The sequence below is a fragment of the Plectropomus leopardus genome, chromosome 1 (assembly GCF_008729295.1).
Source record: "Plectropomus leopardus isolate mb chromosome 1, YSFRI_Pleo_2.0, whole genome shotgun sequence".
Lineage (NCBI taxonomy): Eukaryota > Metazoa > Chordata > Actinopteri > Perciformes > Serranidae > Plectropomus > Plectropomus leopardus.
Genome location: NC_056463.1, coordinates 7,427,929 through 7,455,649, shown reverse-complemented (window position 1 = coordinate 7,455,649; position 27,721 = coordinate 7,427,929). Strand labels below are relative to the sequence as shown.

Sequence of the window (27,721 nt, the reverse complement as noted above, 5' to 3'; positions counted from 1 at the left end):
ACAAGAAAAGTGTTCAGTGTTCAAAGGGTTAAAATACAGTTCAAAGAGATTTTATTTTTATTCTTTTAATAAAAAATGACCGGAAGATGTATATTTACTCTGGTCAGAAAGCTTTTATTGTGAACTAGCTGACCGGAAGTGAGGTAGTGTCATCATTACCTTGACAGTGGGATGAAGATGGCGGCGTACAGTTGCTCTCAGCTGCTGCCGCTGCTGTTTTGGTCCTTATGTCTCTGCGGCTGCGGCTCCGTTCTCGGCTTGAAGGCAGCCAGTGGCCCCGCAGAGCCGCCCAACCCGCCCGTCCTCAGAGCCGCCGATCCCCCGGCCAAGGATGCACCTGCTGCCGCCGCCGCTGGGGCCTCTCCGCCTCGAAGGGCGACCGGCTGGAAGCTGTCGGAGGAGGAGGCCTGCCGGGAGGACCTGTCCCGCCTCTGCCCCAAACACACCTGGACCAACAACCTGGCCGTGCTGGAGTGCCTGCAGGACCGCAGAGAGGTAAGCGGCCGCCGGCAGAGCCGGCAGCGTGAGCCCCGGTGCCGGTGAGGTGATGGGCAGCTGCTGGGTGTGTCGCCCCGGAGCTGCTGATCCTCCCCGGCTGTCAGAGTGACACTGATGCGGAGGTGAGGAGATGATGGAGGGGTGAACACCTGCGCCAGTAGCCGAGCTACACACACACACAGATACACACACACACACACACACACACACGGTTTAAGGCGCCAGAAATCCACCTTTTGCATCCGATTTCACACCTCCACAAACCATTTTTTTTCTACAAAAAACAAAAGAGAAACGCTATTATTCCGGAATAACAGTGTCACATATGGTTTGTGTATATTTGCACTGTACTTTTACTCCACTGCATCTGTCTGACAGCTGAAACTTTAACATTTTGTCAACGTAAAGAATAAGTCCCGCTTTACTGCTGAGTAGCACTGAAGCTGTTCAGAGATTTAAATGTGGGATGAAAACTGATGTTTATCATTTTATATGAAATAAAATAATAATATCAAATAAAAATCTAGGTAAACAATTGTATGTAAATAGAACTATATATTACATTATGTTTACTTTATATCCATTTCTCAAATTTACTTTAAATTTTGTTTCTTCATTTTGTGAGGTCAACTTAAAGATGACAAGGGAAATAAACTTGTTTTTTCTAAGTGATACCAATTTAAACAAACCAAGGTAGTCTGTTTAACTGAACAGTTGTGTTTATTTTATTTGGGAAACGTGCGTTTGATATATAATGTAAGCACAGAAAAAATCAGATTATTTTGCAGGATTATTTTTCATTTTAACAAAATGCCATTCTGAGCATCTTGAGATAAGAGCAGTGTTTGTGGAAACTAAATTATGCAATCAAAATAATCCACTTTTAAGCCTTAAAAATTGATTCAGATTCAACTTTATCTTTGACTTCACTTAAGATTTCAACAGGACTCCCTGTCATGCTGTTTTATCACAAATATCAATACACAATTAAGCTTTTGGCAAATTTTAAAATACATAAAACTGATAATTTAAGTCTGAGACTTACTTGGTTAATTCAAGTTAATTCACCCGTCATTTTTAAGTTGCAACAACTTCACAAAATTACTGTATAGTACAATTAAATATAAGTAACCCATCATACCCTGGTCAGTCAAATATCCCTGAAAGTTTTTGTTAATTTAGATTTTTCTTACTTCACTAGCAAAGTTAACTCTTCAACCCAACCCCTTGTAGTTTTGAGGTCTAAATTATCTTTTAAAGTCCTCTCTGTCAAAAAAAAAATCAGTTTCAGAAACATTTCATCACTTAGTTTGTGAACGAAAACATTGATCAACAACTTTGGTAATTGTTAAAGTCCAGTTCTTAATTCTCTTTGTGGTAATTTATTTCAGCTCTTGCTAACAATTCCCCAGAGGAATGCACAAATGAACGAATAAATAACATCAAGACGTTAAAGAAAAGGAGAAATGGAAGAAAACACAAAGGTTCAGGCTGAAGCTGAAGCTCACTGTTATTCTCTGGTTCAAGCTTCTCAAATGTGACAATTTGGCTGCTTTTCTCTCTTTATAAGTTGAACGTCTTTGGGTTGTCGACAGTTGATCGAACAAAACATGCAGTTTGAAGACGTCACCGCGCTGTGGGAACCTGCGACAGTTTTCTGGCATTTTATAAACTAAAGTGATTAACTGACAAGTTGGAAATGAGACTAATTCATAATGAAAGGTTGCAGGCTTGTAATCAATTATTTAGGTGTTTGTTTGTTTATGCAGTTAAACCCACATGAGCAACTATTTGCCTGAAGGTAAAGGTTTGATGTGGTTTTCTGACTTTTGCAAACTACAGCAGCTCACTGCGACCTCGCTGAGGTAATTATCAACCCGAGTGAGGTGTGAAGAGCGTGCATGTGCAGTCATCCGACCGTCGGGTGACACACAGTGTGAAGTTAAACCACACACACACTCTGCCTGCTTCTCTTGTGTCTATAAAAGAAAAAAAATCACTCTCATCACAGTCTGTTTTGCCGCCTACATGCACAGATTAATTTTGGGCTGTTATTTTGGACGTGAATGTGAGAAGAGTTTTGTTGTCCTTTTGTGTTAAAATGTTCTGGAGTCCTCTCGTTTAGTTGAAGTGTGCAGGCAGGAAAGTCCTCACAGTGCAGACGGACAGCCGGTTTATCACACGGACACACGTGAAAAACTGCTGATCCTTCATGTATGTTTTTTTACAATCCATAATGTTACGAAATGTGATTTTTCTGTTGCTCTTTCTGAGGTTTCCTCCATCTTTTCCACGTTAACATGTTTTTTGGGGAGAGTTTTTCTGAGGGCTGTACAGTTTGTGAAGCCACTCGAGGCAGATTTGTGATGTTAGAATTGCATTTATTTGACTATTTTGATGCATCAGTTTTCAAGCAAAAATGTCGGTTTCAGTGTCGCAGATGTTTGATGCTGACTTTTTATAGGCAAAGCAATAATGGATTAATTGAGGAAAGATGAGGGATGCAAATCGTTGTTAGCTGCAGCTCTAAATTTAACAAATAATTATTTGGTGATATTCAGTTGAATATTGCAGTTGTTTGCTTTTTCTCCTGTCTTTAGAGTTTAGGACTCTGATTTATAGAAGCAGACATCAGATGTGATGATGACAAGTCTGGTGACCCAGTTTTATCTGTCCAGCTTTAACACACACACACACACACGCACGCACACACACACACACACACATACACACATACACACACACACACTTGAATTACTCATCAATCTTAACCAAAGAGGACACAAAACATTTATTTTGTTTTACTATTTTTGTTACTTATTTTGTAAAGCTAACAAAATGTTTCTTCTATGTTACCAAATATCTGTTGAGGCAAATGTCAGCCAGTAATTTGATTCTTGAACCACTTCTGAATAATTCATTTATAGCACTGACATTTTTACTTCTTAGAGACTCTATTTGAATTTCTGTTTGAATCCCTCTCTTTAAATCTCCGAGAAGTAATTTAAAATAGCTGCTGTTTTCAAAACTTCAAAAGATTATGTGTGTTTATTTTTTTTATTGTTAAGGTTTACAGATTTAGACTGAAAATGGACGAATGTTTAAAATATTCAAAACATCGTATTCAAGCTGCTCAAATTTAGTTTTGTCAAAATGGCATCTGAAAACTAAAGTCAAGTGGTGAAATTCAAACACTAAAATTCTACATTTTATGATCTCTTTTTCATGATTTAATGAAACAAATAATTAAAGAATAATTTTAATAATTTTCTTTTATTTAGAATTTTGTTTGACTTTAATGTTTGGATCATAATTTGAGCAACTTGAACATATTTTTCTTATATAAATATATATGTACAGGCTGTAGGTGAACTATATTGTTATTTAGCCTTACCTAATTGATGGGGCGGATAAAATAATAAACCAGTTTTTAAGAAAGTGTTACTAGGTTTTTTTACTCACAAATATCAGTGTCGGCCACAACGATAAAAATGAGTCTGCACAATATGTTTGTTTGTAATGCTTATTAATGCTAATGTGGGCAGAACGGATGTAAACGTCTGAAAAAGCATCCTGTCCCTGAGTTTTACCTTGTGTTGACGTCACCCCGGCCTTCCTCAAACATGCTGACGTCAATCTCACACACACACACACACACACACACACACACACACACACACACAGACACACACACACACACACACACACACACACACACACACACACACACACACACACACACACTCCTCCAGCCCTGAGCGATGCCCTCTTTACTGAGATAATTACATCGCTTCGACTCTATAACAGCTGTGGCCTCCAGAAGAGGTAAATGGCTCTTATAAATCTGCCTCTTGTCCACAGACTGACACCCCCACACCCTCACACATGACACACACACACACACACACACACACACACACAGTGAAGCAGCGTGTGGTTACAGTTCAGCGTTTCAGTATTTATTTGTGGTGGTTTAAGCCCTGAAAATCTGACACTTGAGAGACGTCTGAGAAACGGCACCACAGTTATAAACTAACTGCTGGACAGGAAGTCACTTTGCCACGGCACAAACAGGCCTGCGGACACGGACATGTCCAGCCGTAATCATGAAGTCAATTTTTCAGCGACTGACTGTGGAGTGACAGGGTGTAACGATGAAGATTATAGAGCAGCTTCGGTCTGCAGGCTGATTTCTGTTTTGATTGAATGTGATTTTTTCACAGCATACTCTTGCTTTTAAAAACAATATCAGTGTATTTTTGGGGTCGGGACTCTCACAAGGGCTCACAAAATGAATTTAAGTGTTCATTTCATCACAAAAGCTATTTGTGGACAACCCATTTTCATGATGAAAATTGGACTAAAACTATAATCACTAAAAGAAAGAAAAACATTTATCAAAAACGCAATTTAATGCTGAATCTGATTTTTGAAATACTGTTCATTTTTAACCCTTCAGGCGTCTAGGTGTTTTTGAAATGAAACATGCAGAGAAAACCGTCTGCATGAAATATCAGGCATATTGCTGATAATTTTGTGGGATTCTTAATCAGGAAAATAAAGATTGTTGTCAGTGGTGAATCTGATATCATAAAAACAGTGAGAAAAAATGACATTAATAATAAAAGCAAGTAGACTATTGCAAAAGTCAAGAAACAATACCATTATGTGCAATATATCTGAATTAAAATGAAAGATCTATGCAGTTTTTAAAAGGGGTAGTTTTGTGCAAAATTGACCAAGGAAAGTGCAAAGGCTCTCTGTATAAAAGAATTACAGAAATTAGCCCCAAAGATGAGCATCTGTGTAATACATAAGCAGATATTTGCCTTGATACACTTTTAGCAGACACGGAGCAACATTAGCTTTTTAGGTCGTATCGTAATAATTCAGGAAAAATTGGTAAAATAACGATGTTTCTCTGTTAAACTTTTGGTGCTGTTACTTTACTGAAGGTGTTTGATTAAAATAATTAAAGAAAAATCTGTAAAATCCCACTGTTTCTCTGCAAAACACAAATTTCTGTATATTTTTTTGTTTGTTTTTGCACTTTATTTAAATATTTTACTTTATTTTTCTGTTTTTTGTTTTTCTGACAGCCTTTGATGGCAGATATTTGACCACTTTTGATTATTGTTTTTATTCTATTTGTGTCCACATGGTGATTGTAAGTCAAATATCACAATTTTGCACTATTTTCATATTTTTTCATAAATTATTCTGTTAGTCTCCTGCTACGTCTTTCAGTGGGTTTCACCATATTTCAGCCTATCTCCACTGGATCCTTTTAAAAAACGCTGTGTTTTTTTTTAATTCCTGAAAAATATCAATTTCGGAGATAAGAGTTTTGCTCATTTTTAATTATATTTTTTCTTCATCAACTCATCCCGGGGAAAATATCTGTCTCTGCAGCTGCTAAATTCTCTCTCACTTTATATCTCTGCTGTTTGGCGCTGAGCAGGTAGTGTACTGCGGGTTTATCGGAGCGCTGAGTGTGAACCAAAACAGTAAATGTGCCGTAAAAAAACAAAACAATGAGCTGAAGATGGATAATAGATAGATCACTCTCTGGGGGTTCATGGCTGAAAGAAACTCCTTTTGCATTACAGTCATTTAATAAAGTCACTTTTATTCCCAGATGAAGAAAGCTGGTACGGTCTGGTGCTGCAGACGACAAAGAAATTTTGTTCAGCCAGCCACATTAAATCTACAATAAACTTTTTGTGAGCTTAAATGTACAGAGGTTGGCTTCACACTGCCGGCTTGTCAACGATCACATTAGGTTTTCTGTGATATAAAAGGGAGTTTTGTCACATTACTCCCACTTCTTACCCAGACACAATTAGCCCGTGTTACCACTTCAGTGTGATCAGTCAAGTTGATTAATCTGGGCTTTTTCAGAGGCCTTTGATGTGAATGAAACAGCTCCTTCACTAATTAATAACTCATAGTTTTACTAATTGGTAATTCTAATCTTGGAGGCCACTGAGGGTCTGTTTCCTCATTACATTTGTTCCTCTGTCTCTGAAACATTTAGTGGAAATGACGGTTTGAAGTCAGAAGGAGTTTTTGTCTCCGTCCCCGTGGGCCGAGCGCAGTTAACACGAAGTGCTTTCATGTCTTTTTTACTGCAAAATGACGTGACGCTGTAAGAGGAGCTTCTCCTGCTGTGTTTTCTCTGTTAGTCAAGCATGTGGGAGAGTTTGTGAAGAGCTTCTGCTGCTTTGTTCATTTTAAATATGCCTTAAAGAGGCAGCTCACCCCAAATCAAAAATCTGTTTGGTTTTTTTTTTTTTTAAAAAAATAACCATTTATCGGTCTAGATTGTTTTGGTGTGAGTTGCAGAGTGTTTGAAATATCGGCCTCATAGATGTTTGCATTATCTTTAAGATAATGGAAGTAGATGGCACTGGGCTTGTGGTGCTCAAAGTGCCAAAAAAAAACATTAAACAGCAGTGTCTCTTCCCAGAAATCATAACCTGGTTACTCAAGATAATCCACAGACCTTGTTGTGGGCAGTTTAATGTAGGAACTATTTTCTTTCTACCAAACTACACCCACCAACCGTATCACTGTGCAGAAGGAAGTGAGAATCTACTGCTAGCTCCTAAAACCACTGAACAAGCTGATTTTACAGCTCAGCTGAGGAGGACGCCATAACTGAGATTGACTTCACTTTTCTTGTGCTGCATTCAGACGCCTTTGCAAGTATTTAAACCGTTGAAATCTGAGCAAATTGGTTTGCTTTCTCTTGAAAACATGGAGGAAAAAAAGGCAATGAGCAACTTGGCCAAGAACTGTTCTGCAAACTGCAAGAAATAAATATCTTTGGAAAATATTTTTAAAAAGATAGGGGAAAATGTACAGAAATAAACTATATATTTAGTATATATTTTATAAAACTATATTTCTAAAATTATTTTGATTTTTAGTTTTAAGATCTTACTCTCAGGTCGTTTTACTTTTTTTTTTTTTTTTAAACTTTTTTCCTTTCTTTTTCTTGCTATTTTTTGGGTTATTTTTTTCTTAAGTTGCTCATTTCCATTTTCCCATGTTTCTGAAAGAAATCAAGTCCATTTACTCCGGTTTCAAAGGGTTCAGCTTGGCTAAATACCTTCTGATTTCAGTTCTGTGTTTAATGAAATGACGTTAGTTCGGTATAAATCTTCTCATCTGACTTTCCAAAGTGTTGAACTGTTCCTTTAATTCCAGGTGTGCACAGATTCAGATGTGTGTGCTGTTCTGATGAACTGGAGCACATCGCAAACATTTCTATCTCCTGAGAGAAGTCCGAACAAACTTTTTTGTTCAGTGTTCATAAATGTTTGAATTCACCTGAAGAAAACAGCCGTTGACTTCTCTCTTTTTCTCTGTTTTTCTACAGGAAACTGAAATAGCTCCTGACTGTAACCATGTAAGTATTCCCTCCAGAAAACACTCACACACTCGGGATGTAACGGTACATGGTTCAGTTTAGGTATCACAGTTCAGTGCAGCGCAAAACAAACAAACCCCACAAAAAACAGGATGCATACAAATCTGTTAGTTTTCATTAATTTTAGAGAGACAGTAGTGCACGTGTCAGAGACAAAATCCTGTTGCTGAGGACTGAGGAAAGATTTTGCCTACTGGCAACTTTCATTAACTATTTTCATTATAAAAACTAACTATCTGGCTTTTTAATGCAGTGGGAAAGTGTAAAATCGGCATTCACAGCCAGGTCAAATGACTGCAGAAGTCATGATATTATCAGCTCTGGCTCTGTATCGGCATTAATGGAAACACATCACCTGGGTGAACACGCTAATTTTAGCTCCTTAACCGTCGAGATGCAATGACGGGCCGCCACTAATTACCATCCTTCTCCACCTAAGCAGCGCTCAGACATCGTTCTATATTAGTCTGCACCGAGTTTGAAAGAGAGAGACTGGATAAATCAGAGATTCATGAGGAGAATTAACAGCCGTAATGTTTTCACAGACCTCTGTTCCTGCTGCCGTCTACTGTTAACTCTCTTAACACCCAAAAACAAACAAACAAAAAAAAAACCAACACACGCATACATGTCTGCTGCAGAGCCGTGTATGCAGCTCAGCTCTCCGGCAATGGAAAAGCCCTCTATCAACTATTTTTGGTGTGTTTACCTGTGTGTAAAAAACCTGGTGGAAAAGGAGTATAAGGAACATTTCAAACTCTTCTGTTTACTCTGTATGAACACTGAACAAACACTTCTAAAAGGCAACAACAGGCTATAAAACTAAATTAAATAATGAAAAATAAAACCTGGGCATGAGGGGAAGCATCTCAGTTAGTTCCAGCTCGGCACCCAAACATTTATTGTTGTCTGTTGATGCTGAATGTAGGACATGTTTCTTTTTTCACATTAACTACAACAGTGGAGCAGCACTGACACACCGTCCTTGTCCTTCACTTTCTCTCCGTTGCTGTTGCAGCCTTATACAAACAGCCACGGCTGCAGCTGACCGGGAACCCGCAGCTGACTCATATGCCAATCAGCGGATGTTGCTAATTGCTTAAAGCTAAAAGTTTCTGAGTGGAGCTGGCACTAGTGAGCTTTGCTTCCACATTTAGTGCATCAATTTACATACCAAGTATTCTGCAGGCACCAAACTGTGACCCCTGTACCATTACAGCCCTAACACACACACACACGCACACAGACACACACACACACACGCTGAACATTTTTCCTCTTTTAGATAATTCAGAGGAGAGAGGTAGAATCTGTAAATGTTTACTGGGTTTAGTAATAAATCGAAGGTCGTCTCCTCTGTGTTTAATGTGAACAGTGTCTCTTCACCTGTAACTGACGACCTTCACAAACTCCAACTTTACTCTCACCTCTAATATTCAGTCTGAGGCTTCACTTCTTTTTGTGTAAAAGGCTCGTGAAGCTCATCTCAATGTCCTCCGCATGATAAACCTTCATTGTTCAGAGTTCACTGCAGTTAACGGTGGGCCGGTTTATGAAACGCCACAAGGTTAATGGACCACTTGGACTGTCTTTATTACAGCACTGGCTGCAATTAACATGTCACACACGCACACACACACACACGCACGCGCGCGCACACATGCACACACGCACACACATGCACTTGCTTTGTTTTGGTGTTATTTTGTGGGCGGCCTGACTGTCAGTTGCTGTTATCTGTCAGCTGCTGCAGCTGGAGCGTCGCTGGCAGAAAAACAATAAACACAAAAAGACAAGAAGAGAGAAGAGAATATAAAGACAAGAGAGGCATCTGGAAGCTTCTTTAAATAATTCAAGAAATCCAAAAAGGACCATTGTTAGGTTTTACAGATACTGTGAGCTGATCTGCACAGTCAATATCGAGCTAAAAGTGCACTCACGCCACGCAGCATCGCACTTTCTTGTGTTCAATCTTGTGGGACTAAAGAGAGATAGATTTTTAAATAATTGTCAAGATCGAAGCAGCAGCGGGCAAGATGTGCTGACCTGTAGTTCCTGTGTGTCAAGCTCCATCAATAAAGGAATCTATCATTTCTATAAAGCAGTTCAATAGCATTTTTTTATTAGACCCTCCTGCTTGGTACAGTGCCGCCGTCGTCCTTCAGACTCCTTACCTTCAGTTCGTAGTGCATATTCCCTCAATTCTGATTTAATGGAAAACCTTACAGGGAGACATTTTTCATTTCATTACTTTACATGTAGTTGAGAATAATCCACATTTCTCTCCTGTATGAAGCTGTAATGTTTTTATTCCTCTCTCTCCCTCAGCTCCTGTGGAACTATAAACTCAATCTGACCACAGATCCAAAGTTTGAATCAGTGGCCATGGAGGTCTGCAAGAGCACCATCGCTGAGGTCAGTGTGCACCGGAGACAATTTCCCATCAAGTTTAATAGATTTACTGACTGGTTACTGCATGGACTTAAGGGTCTAGTGTTTAGGGTTTAGGAGGATATAGTGTCAGACTGAATATATTTTTTCATATTATTCTATATATTTTTAGTTTATAATAATATGAAAAAAGAATAGTTGTGTTTTTGTTTCCATTGAATGAGCCAAGTATATCTACAGAGGGAGCGGTTCCTTATCCACGGAAATCACCAAGTTGCACTGGCTTGTTTCTACAGTAGCCCAGAATGGACAAATCAAACACTGGCTCTTGACAGAGCCATTCATGCCGCTCCACTGCGTGCTGACAAACATGGATGTGTGATGTGAAACTGTATATTTAGTGGTTGAAATCACCTGGTCCATTTGTTTTAGAGAGGAGGAGAGCTCTGCAGGTAATTTGGCTACTGGTAAAAAACCTCCTGAGCGTCTGTAGTTTGAGCTGTCAGGGAAATGGTGAGCACACATTAGCAGTTACGGAGCTAGCGGGTCATCTGCGACATGCCAAACTGTGCTGGAGAAACACTGATTTGTAACATGAAACTGCTTAATTCATTGTTTTTACTGGTTTAAATCACCTGCTCGGTTTGTTTTGGAGACGCAGAGACCTCTTCAGATAATTTAGCTCCTGATAAAAAAACCTCCTGAACTACAAACCTGGAAAAGTTTAAGGTGGTTCCCATCTGCAGTTTTCACGGCTAGATGCCACTTAATCCTCCTTAAATATACACACTGTTCCTTTTATTACTGTTTTCTCTTTTTTTCTGTTACAGTACTGACAGGACAGTATTGTCAAAATGATCACCCAATCAAACACTTTTTTTCTAAAACTTACACTCAGTCTGTCCTTTTGACCCGTCACATGTTCGATACCTGCAGATAAAGGAGTGTAACGAGGAGGAACGAGGAAGGGGCTACCTGGTGTCCTGCCTGGTGGATCACCGTGGCAACGTGAGCGAATACCAGTGCAACCAGTACATCACCAAGATGACCAGCATCATCTTCAGCGACTACAGACTGATCTGCGGCTTCATGGACAAATGTAAAGATGACATCAACAACCTGCGCTGCGGCAGCATCAACGTGGGACACAAGGTCAGTGTGTGTGTGTGTGTGTGTGTGTGTGTGTGTGTGTGTGTGTGTGAGACACTGAAACTATCAAAGGCTGAACGAAGTTTGTTTCTACATTTTTAGGTCTGAATTCTCAATGTAACGTCTCAGGTGTAAAAAACTGTCTCTTTTTTAAGATGCTACAAAGATTCTGGTTTTGTGTTTGGCAGCAAGAAAACATGACTCAGAGTTCAGACTGAGGCTTTTATATCTTTTCTTGTCCTGTGTAATTCACTTACTCATTTCTCGATGTTCCCGTCAGGACATCCACTCTCAGGGCGAAGTGATCGCCTGTCTGGAGAAGGCCTTGGTGAGGGAGGCGGAGCAGCAGGATCATGTCCGTCCAATCAAAGAGGAGTGTCAGAGGGCGATCCTGCGGGTGGCGGAGCTGTCGTCGGACGACTTTCACCTTGACAGACATCTTTACTTCTCCTGCCGAGACGACCGCGAGAGGTTCTGCCAGAACGTAAGGAGACCCTGCTGGTTCCTGCAGGATGCACACGTCATTGAAGAAAATCAGTTTCTTTCATCGGCATCTCGGTTTCCATCCAAAAATATAAGCAAATAAGTATTACACAGGAACAATGTTGGAATGGAAACACTTTTATAATTTACTCAAACCAAGTTTAATACTAACCTCCGGCTGTTAAAAGACATAAATTAGAAAGTGCTCATAGTTTATAATCATCTGTCAGTTATTAAGTCAAGTCGATTAATTTATAAAGCCTGTTATCACAAAACACCGCTTGCCTCAGAGGGCTTTACAGCATACGACATCCCTCTGTCTCCCCCCCAAAAAAACTGTAACAGGGTTTAAAAAAGTGGCAGAAAACTCAGAAGAGCGACTGAGGAGGGATCCGTCTTCCAGGATGGACAGACGTGCAATAGATGTTGTAAATAACAATTAAATTACAATAATAGAAAATGTCTGGAACCTGCATAAAAATACACAGAGACAGAGTTTTATACTTGATTTTCAGTCAAGTTAGTACAGTAGTAAATGTTAAAAAATTGCCTTTTTTTTCCTTCCTTCCTTTTCCTTTTTCCTTTTCCTGATAAATAGCAAACAAACAATTTAAACATAGCAAAGAAACCCAGGTGGGTTAAGTTAATTAGCTGTTACCTTTAAAATATAAAGTATCAACGTCTCTTTTGTCTCTTCTCTCCACAGACGCAGGCAGGAGAAGGAAAAGTCTACAAGTGTCTGTTCAATCACAAGTTTGAGGAGGCGATGTCAGAAAAGGTACGAGCAGCTCGGTTGTGTTTTGGGATCACAGTAAACTTGTTTGGGTGACTAATATCCGCTCCTCTCCCTCTGCAGTGCCGTGACGCTCTGACCACACGTCAGAAGCTGATCTCTCAGGACTACAGAGTCAGTTACTCTCTGGCTAAAGCCTGTAAGATGGACCTGAGGAAGCAGCGCTGCAGCCTCGACACCAACCTGCCGCGAGCCCGCGAGGCCCGGCTGTCCTACCTGCTGCTGTGTCTGGAGGCCGCCGTGCACCGCGGTGAGTCGAGGAAGGAAGGATTTTCACCTCTGCTTCCAGACGTTGACTTTTCAAGGTCCAATAGTAAATTGCCATGACCAGTCAAAATGTTTAAGTACACGGACAAAACTGTAGAGTTCACTGTACTCCAAATGTTAAATATTGCAATATGATGGCATATTCGCCATCATATTGTAAAACGTAGAAGGCTACCCAATGAATATTAATGTAAAAATGAATACCATGAACACAACAAAATTCCATTATTTTTCCAAAGGATTTACTTATAAAAAGATTTTCGCTCACTTACATTTATGCCGTGCTTGACGTTATTCTGAGCTTTTCAATCTGTGAGACTTTCATCAGAGCATACACGCGTACAACATGCATAAAGCATGCATGCTCTGATGAAGGTCCGAAAGACAGAAAGCTCAAAATAAAATGAAGCACTGCATAGATGTAAGTGTGTGGAAATCTTTTCTACTTGTTTTAACTTTTTGATTTTTCCAGCACCGTGCCAAAGTTAGGCTGGGTAGAGCAGTGGTCATCCTGCATCAAGGATTTACTTATATAATCACTTTTCCAAGGCTGGAAAATGAGAATTAGATAGACCTCATTTTCAGCAGCAGGAGGCTGTTTTATTGCAAGGCTTGGAAAAAACTTTAAACTTTAAACTAGACTGACTGACAGACTGATTTTGTTGTTCGCCTCAGTGGAAATGGTCTTTGGCTTTGCTCAAACACAGCAAACGTACATACATAATACATAAAAAACTCAAATGTACAATATACAAGATACAATAGTGTAAACAGGCAGGAGCAATAAATTATATAAATATAAAAGAGAGCACATTTTACAAAATAGTACTTTCCCTAATACGGTTATTCTGTGCTCATTGTCTGAATAGCGTGGGGAATAAAGGACTTCTCATAAATGTTACGACTGGTTTGTGGGACCTAAATTGACAGCCAGAAGGGAGAAGCTCAAACTCTAAATGTGTAATTGATGTGAGACATCTGCAACTATATGTTTGCCCTTCTTGTGTACAGCAATGGAAAATGCAGTATATTGCTGATGCTGACAATGTTGGACAACTTGTTTTTGCTCTTTGCACTCAAGTTGCTGTACCATGCTGTTATGTTTAATGATAAAATGCTTTTAACCAGGCCTGTGTATGCCATTTCAAGTATGTGTTGGCTCCTCAGCATCCTGATTAAAACAAATGCTGATTGGCTCTTTTAAAAATGCTCTCTGAATTAGCATTAAAAGTCAATAAATGTGCACGTGTGCTTAAAATGTTACTTTTTCTACAGGCTGGTCATTAAACATACCTGACAAAGTTAGCAGCTAACTGATGAAGGCAGCAGAAAATTTAACAGCTAAAGAGCCAGATATTTTTCTCTGAAGGTGGTGAAGACCAAAATAGAGCTAAAAGGAGAGTAAAAATTTGACTGATTTATCTGATGGACACAAATATGACTCCGCATGAATGCTCCGTGTCTACTGGATTTGTAGAAAGGCTCAAATATTAGTCGTGTTTAGTGGTAATATGTCAGTGTTGTGTATACATGGTGCGGTGCAGCCCCCAAGTGGCCAAAAAAGTAATTTAATGAAGCTTGAAGCAAAAACAAAATGTTATCAGGGCTGAACTGTTTGAGTAATGGATCGATCTTGTGGCGTGCAGGTCGTCCTGTCAGCGGCGAATGTCAGGGGGAGATGCTGGACTACAGGCGGATGCTGATGGAGGATTTCTCTCTGAGTCCGGAGATCGTGCTGCACTGCCGGACAGAAATCGAGGCTCACTGCTCCGGCCTGCACCGCAAAGGCCGCACGCTGCACTGCCTGATGAGAATTGGACGCGGCGACCGCAGCACCACCGTCGACAGCGTCTGCCAGAGCGCCGTAAGACGCCGCAGTCACTGTGATGTATTAATACTAACGGCTGAGGGGCAGAACTTTTTTGGTGTGTGAAGTCTAGAGAGGTATTTTCTTCTAGATAATTCACTAATAGTTTTCTGAATAGATTTAAATGGAGAAATAGTTCTTACAGTTGCACAATCAGGCTTCAGCTTTTATCCATTCAGTAACTAATTTAACTACTTTTAACTGTTTATTGTTCTTAAAGCACTTCAAAAGGCAACGAGTCTCATCAACATCTAAATCTACTCTTATAGCTCAGTCAGTGGTCCAGCTTTTGTTGTCGAGCTCTGCTGGTGGAGAATTTCTACACTATCAAACTTCCAGTTCAGGTTTTTAGAAATATTGTAATATTCAGTGTTCATAACAGCTGTGAAGTCCTCTAAAAACATTAACAGCTCTTTCTCTACATGATATTTGTAACAGAGATTTTAAAACTGGACGTGCTGCTTTGTTGCTTTTTGAAAATACTAGTAATTTACGGGATGCTGTGAAAGAAAATTAGTATTTAAAAACAAAAATTAAATATGTTTTTTGTCATATATAATATATATAAAACAAATGAATTGCCACATCATGGTTTTTTATATCCTATCAATAGACTGTGGTTTGATTGGTTGTTTTTCAATGAATGAAATATAAATGAAATCCAGCTTCTTACCTTGAATGTTTTTCTCTTTGTTTCTACAGCTGCAGACGCTGATCCAGTCGGCCGACCCCGGAGCTGACTACAGAATCGATAGGGCGCTCAACGAGGCCTGCGAGTCCGTCATCCAGACCGCCTGCAAACACATCCGCAGCGGAGACCCAATGTGAGTTTGCTCTGCACACACATTTTTTTCTTTAAACTTTTTTAACACAAGTGTATGTCTAATAGACAGTGGTTCATCATCTGATGTGTGTGTGTGTGTGTGTGTGTGTGTGTGTGTGTGTGTGTGTGCATGCGTGTAGGATCCTGTCGTGTCTGATGGAGCACCTGTACACAGAGAAAATGGTGGAGGACTGTGAGCACCGGCTGCTGGAGCTGCAGTATTTCATATCCAGAGACTGGAAGTGAGTCTGAATCCGTCGGCAGCGGACGTTCGTCTGCTCTTCACCTGTTGACATTACTCACAAAAACCACAAGCAAACGTTACAGTTCATTCATGACCTCAGGAATAATAGTTTGACAAAATTATCTCGACTCAAGGTTCACTTACTTACTTTTTTTATGGGTCTTCATCACCGTATGGAGAAAGCTTGGTTACCATCACATGACCTAAATGCGGACTTTGTATGAAAGCAAAGCATTGGTATTTTAAAACTAAAAATATTATCAAGTTTGGAGTTGAAACTGATATAAAATTATAATTGAGCAGAAGGATTTGTATAAAACTGAACTGGAGATATGAAGAACGAGCAATAGGTGTTATCTCCACAACTTCCCAGAGACCAACAGTGTAGGAGAGCAATGTGAAAATAATAATGTGAGTCATGAGATTAATGTTCAGATCATGCAAAGAAAATAAAAGAAATAAAAATGTAGCGTTTAACAGATATCTCACTTTTTATTCATTTCCCTGAATCATGTTTTTTTGTGCACTCCAGGGAAAAGTAATCTATCTGGTGTTGGTTTATTAAAGACATGACAAGGTCAGTACAGTAAATACAGACCATGCTTAAGTGTGTGTGATAGAAAAAAAGCGAAAAATAAAGAGAGAGAAAAAAGGAAAAACCCAATGGTCACACAAAATAAATAACTAAATAAAAATAGAAATAATGCAAGATAAGATAATAACTTAAAAGACAATAACTAAATCAATAAAATTAAGCATTAAATTGAGTATGAGGATCGTTAAGTTAACATGTGACTAATTATACCAGATACCTACTCAATAGCAAATAAAGTCTTAAAAATATTGTTTCTTCAGACTTAAATCTCCAAATTGTGACTTTTTTCTCCGTCAGAAATCTAAATCTGGGTCTCAGAATATTGGCATTAATCCCAAATTCATGACTTTAATCTGTATAATTTGTTTTCACATGGCTCTAATGCTTCACTGACGTGGAGGGAAAAAGACGTCATCTGATGGTGTAACACTAATGACGTCCCTGTCTCTGTCCCTGTCCCTGTCTCTGTCTCTGTCTCTCAGACTGGACCCCATCCTCTATAAAAAGTGTCAGGGTGACGCTGCTCGACTTTGCCACACACACGGCTGGAACGAGACCAGCGAGCTGATGCCGCCGGGCGCCGTCTTCTCCTGCCTCTACCGCCACGCCTACCGCACCGAGGAGCAGGGACGGCGGGTACGATGACATCAGACTCAGTCACTCTGTTTATTCTAATGCTGGATCGCTCTGCGTCCTTTACATGTGACAGCAGGAAGAGTGTATTGTCTGATTAACGGGTCCGGTGTGTGTGTGGATGCTCGGTCTCTCTGACAGCAGGACGAGCAGCTGTAACTCTGGTGTTTTTAAATTTCACAGGTAAACTCGGCCGAGCAGGTACGTGGTCGATGCTTCACCTGAATCAGTTAGCGTTGATCCCGGTGAAGGGTTAAATGGATGATCAGTCTCTGATGGACCAAAGTGATTTGATGGAGTGTGTTTGTGTGACTTCCTGCTGCACATCAAGGCCAAGAAGTGCCAGTGTGTCACTCTGTCTAAACACACAACAGCTCACCGACAACAGCAACCAAAATCCCAAATCATCAGATCTGTTAGAGAGCTGATGGATGACGTCAGCGATTTTTCATCTTATAGCTCATTAACTACAAGCAGGCTTCATTATTTTTCCATATTTAGACGCAGTGACGCTCTGAGCTAAACGTTAACTTTAAATGTGCTCACAGTGACAGTGATAACATGCTGATGTTGCATGAATGAATAATTTATTTGGGTGACATGCATCATGAGAAGCAGATTATTTCTCACAAGTTCTACAATCATTAACCGAAAAAGGAACGGGCTGAAGCCCAAGGCTATCCTAAATCAACCGAAGAATAACCCAGAATAACAGCAACACCAAAGAAACAGAATAAATACATTTATTAAAAAAAACATTATACTCTAAACTGTAATCCTCTATTATCTCACACTATAATATATCTTGAATTAATTTGCAATATAATCATTTTACATTGTAATTTGTAATCCTTTTACGTTTTAAAAACTCATCAGAGAGCAACAAAATTTCAACTCATCGCTGAGTCTATCCCATAATTTCACTCCCAAACCTGAAATACATCTAGATTTTACATTTGTTCACATGCTTCAACAATAAACAACCCTCTTTAATTATAATTTTCTTCTCTCAGTTTAAAAACCAGATGACTTTTGTTTACAACTTGAAAAATATTTGCAGTGTTTTTAAAGAAACAGTGTCTACAAATTTTCTCTAAATAATATTTGTAGAATCATCTTTATGTATTATCCTAAGAGCTGCTGTCTGAAGTTTAATTATAGGGTCTAGATTTGTTTTATATGCATCTCCCAAAATTTCAGCACAGAAAGATATATATGGCGTTACAAGTGAGCAGTGCAATAATATACAGACATCTGTTGCTCAGCAGTAGATTTAGATTATTTCTGTTTAATATATTCTGTGTTACCTCCAACAGACTTAATGACTTATAATTACTACCAAAAAATTGTTTCATACACTCTTTCAATTTCAACACTATATAAATTTGCAATTAGCCCTAATACCACCAAACACCATACATTTTGGTTTTTTTTTTATTTTGGTGGAACAGATGTTTAAAGTCCACCTTTGTTTAAAAATATGATTTTGATGTTTATGTCCCCTAAAATGTCTGATCTTGACTACACTGACTCGTATCTGTGCAAAGTTTGTCGCTAACTGCACCTTGCATCCAGTTCCTCCTTTTCAGACCACAACTCCCAGCATTTCTAAAAGAAGCAGACAAAGTCAGAGTGCTCGCACCGAAACACGTAACATCGTTTAAGATGTTTGTTTCAGAGGGACGCAGTTTGAAAAACAGCTTCTGCCAAATGAATGTGATGATATCTGGCTCTTCTTGGCCCTGATACTCATGTAATCAGTTTCTCAGCAGGAAGGTCCACTTGGCCCTGATTTTGGAAATTACACTCATCAGTGAGAGGACCTTCGACAGCTTGATTAGATATGATTATATGGTCTCAGTAATCATTGTGTTTGTGTGCTTGTTTCAGACCTTCAGAGTGTGTTCACACTTCTTCAAAGAGCTGTTTAAGACTTGCTTTTGAGCTAAACACACTTCCAGTAAATGTTTTAGGCAGCGGATCGACTTTAAAGCTGAAGTGTGGGATTTTAACAAATAAATGGATGTCAGATACATTAAATCCCTCCACACAATGCAGATTAAGCTCACCAGCAAGGGCAGCTCTCTGTATTTCTCAGTATACGGGGTATTTGTTATCGGGGCCGACTGTCCTGCGTAGGTGCACTGTGATGCGTTTTACATCAGCCAGAGCGACAGGGGGCGAGTAAGACCACAGCGACAGAACCGCAGCCAGGAGTACGGCAAGAGAAATGTTGGGAAATCCTAAGAAGTTTCTGGAGTGGATGTTTTAGATTTTAAAAAAAGAAACTGCATTTAGAGGAAGGATTAAAGTAAAAACTAAGACTTGAAGAGTGGCAGTGTGGGGGGAGGCTGATTTGTCAGAGCTTCAGGAAAGAGTCCTCGTCATACTAAAGTACGACTTGGATGTTGGCATTAATGATAATGACAAGTCCAAAATTAATGAATGACAGTAACTCTTTATGCAGCATTAGAGATCTGTGTAATGCATACTACAATCAGTATTATCAGCTAATATTAGCTTATCACAGATATACTGTTATGTGTACGTGTTGACTGATAAGTAGCAAGAAAATTGAGTTTAGGTGTCGGCCTCAATAATCCAGTATTTTTAGGCTCGAGTTCAAGCTTGTGTGTGTGTGTGTGTGTGTGTGTGTGTGTGTGTGTGTGTGTGTGTGTGTGTGTGTGTGTGTGTTTGCAGTTATCGCGGGACTGTAAGGTGGAGGTTCAGAGGATTCTCCATCAGAGGGCGCTGGATGTGAAGTTGGACCCTGAGCTGCAGAAACGCTGCATGACCGACCTCGGCAAGTGGTGCAGTGAGAAGACGGACACTGGACAGGTGAGACGGACATGTACTCTTACTACTGCCTACACCTGCTACTACAGTTTTTACTTTTTACCCAGTGGTGGATGTTTGAGCGTCCCCTGTTTGGCTGTTTTTTTTAGGTTGTAATAATTAAACTACTAATCCTTTAAACTTTACTGACCTTTTCCCAAATCCATATGTTTGTTCAGGAGCTGGAGTGTCTGCAGGATCATCTGGAGGATCTGGTGTCGGCCTGCAGGGAGGTCGTGGGGAACCTGACTGAACTGGAGTCAGAGGTCATTAATATGAAGCTGAAATAAATGTTCACCTGAGCAGCTCGTGTGTTTAGTCTCACCTGCACGTTTTGTCTCCGTTTTGCTGCAGGACATCCAGATCGACGCTCTGCTCATCAGAGCCTGTGAGCCCGTCACTCAGGCACACTGCCACGTGAGTACATGCATCTCCTGTGTACACACAAAGACATACAGTAGAGGGTGTACACAAAATATAACTCAGTACTCTCCAAAAGTTGCTGCGCCACAAATTCTACATTTGTGGCAATGGCAAAAATGTACAATGAAATTATTGTTGAGCAGGTTTTCACATACAGTGTTTTTATTTTCACAATAAAAACAATAAGAGAAAATAAAAAGAAGCTAATGAAGTCAATAATTATAAAACATATTAAAGATGGGTGAGATGCAAAGCGTTTAAAACTAAGCTGCACTGATTGGATGTTGTATTTTGACATTCATTCAGTCATTTTTAACACGTGTGTGTGTGTGTGTGTGTGTGTGTGTGTGTGTGTGTGTGTGTGTGTGTGTGTGTGTGTGTGTGTGTGTGCAGGACGTAGCTGATAACCAGATCGATACAGGTGATCTGATGGAGTGTTTGGTTCAGAATAAACACCAGAAGGAGATGAACGACAAGTGTTCAGTGGGCGTTACACACTTCCAGCTGGTCAGTAAACATGTAAACGTCTGTTTTTGCTTTTATTTGTCATTTTGAAGTAAATGTTGATCACACAATGTCATGGCTATAGAAAAATGACACCATGTAATGTAACCTTGCTTTCCTCCGGGTACGGGGAGTTAAAAAGTCGTCTGTTTCCGCTTTTACTTTTTTTCTAGTTTCACTTTAACTTCTTTCTTAAAATAAAAAAGTAAACTTCAAACGTCAGTTTTCACCCTCAGTTAACTGATCTGGGAGACACTAAATCCAAATCATATTTCTGTGTCTCTTTTCCATTTTGTTGCTACGGGTGAGCAGATTTTCAGTCCTGAGACCTATTTATTTATTACTTTTTATTTCTGAGAAACTGATTTAAGTGAAGTTTGGCGTAAAGTTCAGCGAAGGCACAAGTGTTTACTGTTATTTGGAAACATTTCTACACATTTTATTTAGAGTGGAGTTAAATTTTAGTTTAAAATTTTGCAGTTTTGGCAAAGGTGTGTTTGTTTGAACTCTACCATACATGATTCACATTAGAATTACATTTAGTTTCAAGATATTTTTATGTTAAAATATCATTTTATCTCCAGCCGCAACAAGTTTGTGAATATTATCAGTTTTTGTCCTTCTGTTTCCATCTGAAACAGCTGACTCTATTTTAATCTCTCTGGGCTGACAGATGGTCCTTCATGAAAACACCGACTCGCTCAGCTTGTATCTATAAAAGTGTGAAACTTTAATTGTTCCCTCAGTGATATTAAACTCTTACAAGATGAAGCAGGAAAAAGAGGGAAAAAAGGGGAAACTGATACAGGCTGATGAAAAAGAGTTTCTGGGATTGTTGCTGTTTAATATGAGCGATATTAATAAATGCTCAACTTTCAGGTTCAAATGAAGGATTTCCGGTTCTCCTATAAATTCAAGATGGCCTGTAAGGAAGACGTCCTCCGCTTGTGTCCGAACATCAAGAAAAAGTGAGTTTGATATTCATGAAAACATCCAGAAAACTGGAAATCTTTTTTCTTCTTCCCTTTGGTCTGATCTTTGTGAGCAGCCAGTTAGTTCAAAGTGTTTTCTGCATCCAGCTGTTCAGATTTAAATTGACATAATTGACACTTTGTCCGTCCACCGCGCTGCAGGGTGGATGTTGTCATCTGTCTCAGCACCACGGTGAGGAACGACACGCTGCAGGAGGCCAGGGAGCAGCGGGTTTCACTGAAATGTCGTAAACAGCTGCGAGTGGAGGAGCTGGAGATGGTACCTCACACACACACACAGACACACACAGACACACACACACACACACACACACAGACACAGACACACAAAACTCACACTAATTGCTAAAATACTGAAATTCTGAAATACACGAGGCACGGACACTGCTCAGCATGTCTCCCACATGCTGCTACACTGACCAAGGAAGCTACTTTCTTTTGAAAGAAAAACAAAAAAACTACAATATGTTTAAAAATGATGAAAATGAATACCTCATCGTACCAGAGGCAATGCAAAGCAGAGAAGCAACCTTGTGGGTGTTTTTGCATTTGATATTACAATAAATCAATCAAATCAGTGCATCTTGGGGGTAAAAAGTTACAGTTAATTAATTCAGTACCAGTTAATATCGCCTATATGCTTCCAAACTCGGCAAAACATAACCTGCAAAACTCAAAATGCACACAGTGAAGCTGGTACAAAGACAGAGTCTGTATCAGCTGTGCATAACATGCTTCCATATTCCCTTTTACACAGAGATCACGCAGTGACTACGTCCTGTCTTCATGCGGTATATGCATTTTTAAACAGAAACAAAAAACACTGCTCCAGTGTGTGATTTTAGACTGCATGCCAGTGTCGCAGAACCAAAAGAGGCATCCGTTTAACTCAACAGCGTTGGCCCCTGGTGTGACATTTAACATTTAACACGTCAGCAGAACAGAGCGACGTGATATTCCCCCTTCAGACAGGCAGAGTAAAAGGGCGAGTATTCAACTTTGGGTTTATGGTGAAAGGAAACTTTGAACCGGTGTTTTTTGTTGGACCCAATTACTCAGTTTGCTGTAAGACTGTAAAACTTTGTAGCAACCGTTTTATTAACATTTGTCAGATAAAACTTACAGTATGATTCTCCTCTTCTCTCCTCTCAGTCGGAGGATATCCGGTTGGAACCGGAGTTATACGATCCCTGTAAGTCCGACATCAGTCGTCTGTGTCCAAACGTGGCCTTCGGAAACGCTCAGGTGAGGAGCATCAGACACCAGAGAAACAGCTGAAAATCACAAACATTACAAACATTTTGGTAATGTTTGTCATGTTCAACTCTTCCTGTCTCTCCTCCTCCTGATCCACTCCCTCTCCTTCTGCTCCTCAGATGATCGAGTGTCTGAAGGAGCAGAAGAAGCAGCTGAGTCAGCGCTGCCACCAGCGGATCTTCAGGCTGCAGGAGGTGGAGATGACCGACCCCGAGCTCGACTACCAGCTGATGAGAGTCTGCAAGCAGATGATCAAGGTGAGGAGGAGGAGGAGGAGGAAGAAAAGCGCTGAAGTGATCAAACAAAGAAGAGCTGTCACCTTGATCCCAGAACTCAGCAGCTGTGATAAAATGACAGAAAGCTCCTTTAAGCGGCTTGGTTGTTTCTCTCCTGCAGCGGTTCTGTACGGACGCGGATGCCAGAAACGTTCTTCAGTGTCTGAAACAGAACAAGAACAGCGAGCTGATGGATCCCAAATGTAAACAGATGATCACCAAGAGACAGATCACGCAGAACACCGGTCAGTAAAATGTTTACTGACATTAAAGAAGATGTAGTGAATCTGAACCTGATCGGACTCAATGTCCTCACTGACACATCTCCACCCTCCTCTTCCTCCTCCCGCAGACTACAGGTTGAACCCGGTGTTGAGAAAAGCCTGTCGAGCCGACATCCCAAAGTTCTGCCAGCCTATCCTGAACAAGGCGAGCGAAGACAGCGAGCTGGAGGGTCAGGTCATCGCCTGCCTCAAACTCAAATACGCCGACCAGGTCAGACCACAACGACATCACAGTCAGCCTCCTAAATCCTCTGAGAGAAAACGTTAATATTAGAATATCATAAAAACACACACTCCCTCAATTAGTGTTTCATGATGCCTTTTAAATAAGCTCATATTTAATGGGACTAGTAAAAAGAGAAAGATTGATTTCTGGCACTGCTGCTGCTGGTTGTGTTAAATCGAGTGTTTTCTGGCTGGGGTTTGGTTCAGCGTTTGTCTTCAGACTGTGAGGATCAGATCAGAGTGATTCTGCAGGAGTCAGCCCTCGACTACAGACTCGACCCACAGCTGCAGATGCACTGCACAGAGGAGGTGCACACACACACACACACACACACACACACACACACACACACACAAACATCTGTTCTGGATCTCTACATTTAACCAAATATTGATTTCCGTTGATTATTTCCCCCTGTTGCTGACTTCCTGTCTCCTCTTTTTCTTTGCATCATCCTTCTCTCCTCTTCTGTGTCTTCTCCTCGCTACCCTCCTCTCTCTTTTGTTTCATCTCCTCTTTTCTCTTCACTCCTCTCCACTGTCCTTTCCTGCATCCTCTCCTCTCTTCTATCTCCTGTTGTGTCCTTTTCCCCTCTCCCCTCCTCTTTTCTCTCTCTCTCTCTCTCCTCCTCTCCTCTGTTGCTCCTGCAGATCTCCAGGTTGTGTGCGGAGGAGGCAGCAGCTCAGGAGCAGACGGGTCAGGTGGAAGAGTGTCTGAAAGTCAACTTGCTGAAAATCAAGCAGGAGGCCTGTAAAAAGGTAAAAATAATTTAGTCCAGTGCACCATGACTTGATATTTTTTGATATTAAGCTACTCGACTTAGTTAAAAACTTGAAATACTGTTTTTAAAGGTGTTGGTGTGTTCAGGTGTCATAAATAAATGCACTAGTTAACCAACAGTATTACGGTGGTTTGCTTAGGAAAACATTGACACAAGTTTTTTAGGATTAATGGACCGTTGTTGGAAAACATTTTAAATGTATTTTATTCTTTCTCTGTGGTGGCCTGCTTTTTTTTTAACATTTTTTAAACTATTTTCCTCTTTGTCTAAATGGATTTGTTGTTGGTGCAGAAACTCAGCTGTGTTTGCTCCATCCTCCTCTTCCTTCTGTCTTTGTTTCTTCCTCCCTTCAGGAGGTCCTGAACATGCTGAAGGAGAGTAAAGCAGACATCTTTGTGGACCCGGTCCTCCACACAGCGTGCGCTCTGGACCTCAAACACCACTGTGCCGCCATCACGCCCGGCAGAGGACGACGTGGGTGCTTTTACACAATATATTCAGATTAGTGCATTATATTGTGTCGGTTTGGGCGGATTTTTTTTAGTGCTTTCAGTAAGATTCTCCACCGAGTCTGAATGTCTTTTTTTTGTTGCTCCCTCTGTCCGTCCAGAGATGTCGTGCCTGATGGAGGCGTTACAGGACAAGAGAGTTCGTCTGCAGCCGGAGTGTAAGAAAAGACTTCAAGACCGCATCGACATGTGGAGCTACGCTGCAAAGGTAAAACACCAAGAGGAGACGGTTTTACTTGCAGGCCCTGATGAATTATTGTATCACATAAATTGGCTATTCAACCAAGATTTTTCTGCATGACGGAAACAGGTACAAGGCAATGCATATGAGGCTCTGTGTATTTTATGCAAAAAGTTTTTCAAACTCAGCCCGATGGAAGTGAAGGCAGTGGAGTCCCATAAGCAGAGTGAGAAACTAACCAAGAAAACTTGGAAACAAATGTCAGATACTTGCAGTTCTTCCTTGTGTCAAACACAAGACAAAAAAGTCATGTTTTATATAACAAAGAACATTTTGATGAAAGTGTTACTAACCCTAAGTGATGGAGGCTGGCTCGTGTTTTTTTTTCTTCAGTTTTGGTTGCTGTAAAATTGATCTTAAGTCTTTTAAAAAATTCTTCAATCTCACTCTCTCACTCTCTCCCTGAAGCTGTAGGAAAACCCTGATGAATGGACTTGCACATACATAGCACTTTTCTTGTCATTCGACCACCTCAAAGCACCTTTACACATTCAAACACACATTCACACACTGGTGGCCAAGGCTACCTGTTACTCAATAACCAATCACACGAAACACAGATGAAATAGCCAGTATCTTGCCCAACATGTGGACTGGAGCGGCCGTGCATCGAACTGCTTATCTTCCGATTAGTAGACGACCCACTCTACCGTCTGAGCTACAGAATCTCGAATGTTTGCACAAAATGTCATTTTACTCCCTTCACTGTTTGCCAAGATATTTCAGGCTGGACGTCCCTAAAGTCACACAGCCAGTATGACTAAAAGGCTGTATTACGATGTGAACCTTTCTGTCCGCCCTGCAGGTGGCGCCGGCAGAGGGCTTCTCAGACCTGGCCGTGCAGGTGATGACATCACCTTCCAAGAACTACATACTGCTCATGATCGCACTGAGCGTGTGCGTCCTCTTCCTGGTGGGGCTGCTGTGCGGTCGCATCACCAAGCGAGTGACAAGAGAACTGAAGGACCGGTAGAGGACAAGAGCTCGGACACAAGACTGACTCCTCGCACCTTCTTCTTCCCCCCCCTCCTCCTCCTCCTCCTCCTTCTTCTTCTTCTCCTTCTCCTCCTTCTCCTCCTCTCTCAGACGCCCGGTCTGTGACCAGCCACCCTGCACAGTGCCAACGCCAGAGTCCACATCTGGAGCTCCTCTGATTATTGGCTGCAGCTGAATATTTGCATCAAATGCAAATATTGCAGCCCCCCAACTCTCAAAGAAATCTTCATTTGGGCATCTCCAAACTGATCGTCTGATTGGAGCGTTTTTTCAAAGATGATCGTATTCTCCAACAAATCAGCTTGTGCCGAGGATGTTCGGGGTCGGATTTGAGTTCGTCCTTTAAGTTTCTAAATAAGCGCTGTTCATGATGTGACTGAGGGCTGCTGCTTCTGAGGTTAGGATCGCTTTTCACTCGTCGAGTCCTGATGCTTTTTTGTGATATTTAATGGAGACTGGAGCATGTAGAGCAACAGGAGATTGTTTCTTTATAAATGACTGCGGCTGCCTGAATCGCACACGGAGCAACAAAACTTTAAATTCTTTGAGATGTTCCCGTTGCTTCAAAACATTTTCTCATCAGTCATGAAGTCCTCCTCACTGCAGGATCTCGTCCGGCTCGCCAGGCATACATCAAGTTTTAGATTCTTCTGGATGTTTGTGTTGCTCCCCTGTTCTCTGTTGCCTTTAATGAACACAATCTGCCACCTAACACACAGAGAGGCTTCATTTTCTGCATTTAATAACCGAACAACCTGCCTGTCAGCAAACAAGCGCAGTTGGGAGGAAGTGATTGTTAACATGGAAATAGCATTTAAACAGCTCTGCATACAAAGTTTTTTTTAAATATCTAATAATTCATGCATAAATGTCCTGCAAGAGGTCAGACTTCACTATAAAATCTGCAATGAGCTGCTAGCACATTAAAATGATTTTTCCTCAGGCCTCATTTACCCTGCAGGCCTTTGGGATAAATTCTACTTTTTTTTTTGCCCTAATATTTTTTTAAAATTTGTTTCCACTTATGTTTTAGTAAGTAATTCGACCTTTAAACCCTGAGCAAATTCTGAAATTTGTGTGATTTTTTTCAAAACCATGGGTTTCTTACCAAAGTTGGTAAGAAATGTTCCACAAAATGCAAGAAATTCGTAGATTTTGAAAATTATTTTTAAAAATCTCGGGAAAAATGTCTAGGGAAAGAAAAACATAATCATCATACT

The 27,721-nt window shown here is 40.5% G+C and overlaps 1 protein-coding gene across 1 annotated transcript; it reads left to right on the top strand.

Annotated features, from left to right (window-relative positions):
- Window positions 1–169: 169 nt before the first annotated feature.
- glg1a (golgi glycoprotein 1a) lies at window positions 170–27,589 on the top strand. Its single transcript, XM_042491400.1, has 27 exons — window positions 170–495; window positions 7,883–7,912; window positions 10,262–10,348; window positions 11,261–11,476; window positions 11,754–11,957; window positions 12,663–12,734; window positions 12,813–12,999; window positions 14,663–14,880; window positions 15,586–15,707; window positions 15,847–15,948; window positions 17,028–17,181; window positions 17,362–17,379; window positions 19,879–20,016; window positions 20,193–20,279; window positions 20,368–20,430; window positions 20,830–20,943; window positions 21,820–21,908; window positions 22,074–22,191; window positions 23,085–23,177; window positions 23,309–23,446; window positions 23,586–23,709; window positions 23,817–23,959; window positions 24,181–24,282; window positions 24,625–24,732; window positions 25,109–25,229; window positions 25,366–25,472; window positions 26,311–27,589. Exons 1-27 carry the CDS (start codon window positions 172–174, stop codon window positions 26,476–26,478), a joined length of 3,447 nt encoding a protein of 1,148 aa, XP_042347334.1. The 5' UTR covers window positions 170–171; the 3' UTR covers window positions 26,479–27,589.
- The last annotated feature ends 132 nt before the right edge of the window (window positions 27,590–27,721 follow it).

Coding starts and splice junctions, on each gene's coding strand:
- glg1a (XM_042491400.1), top strand. CDS start 172: ATGAAGATGGCGGCGTACAGTTGCTCTCAGCTGCTGCCGCTGCTGTTT. Junction 20,431..20,829: donor TCACTCAGGCACACTGCCAC/GTGAGTACATGC, acceptor GTGTGTGTGCAG/GACGTAGCTGATAACCAGAT. Junction 20,944..21,819: donor GCGTTACACACTTCCAGCTG/GTCAGTAAACAT, acceptor CTCAACTTTCAG/GTTCAAATGAAGGATTTCCG.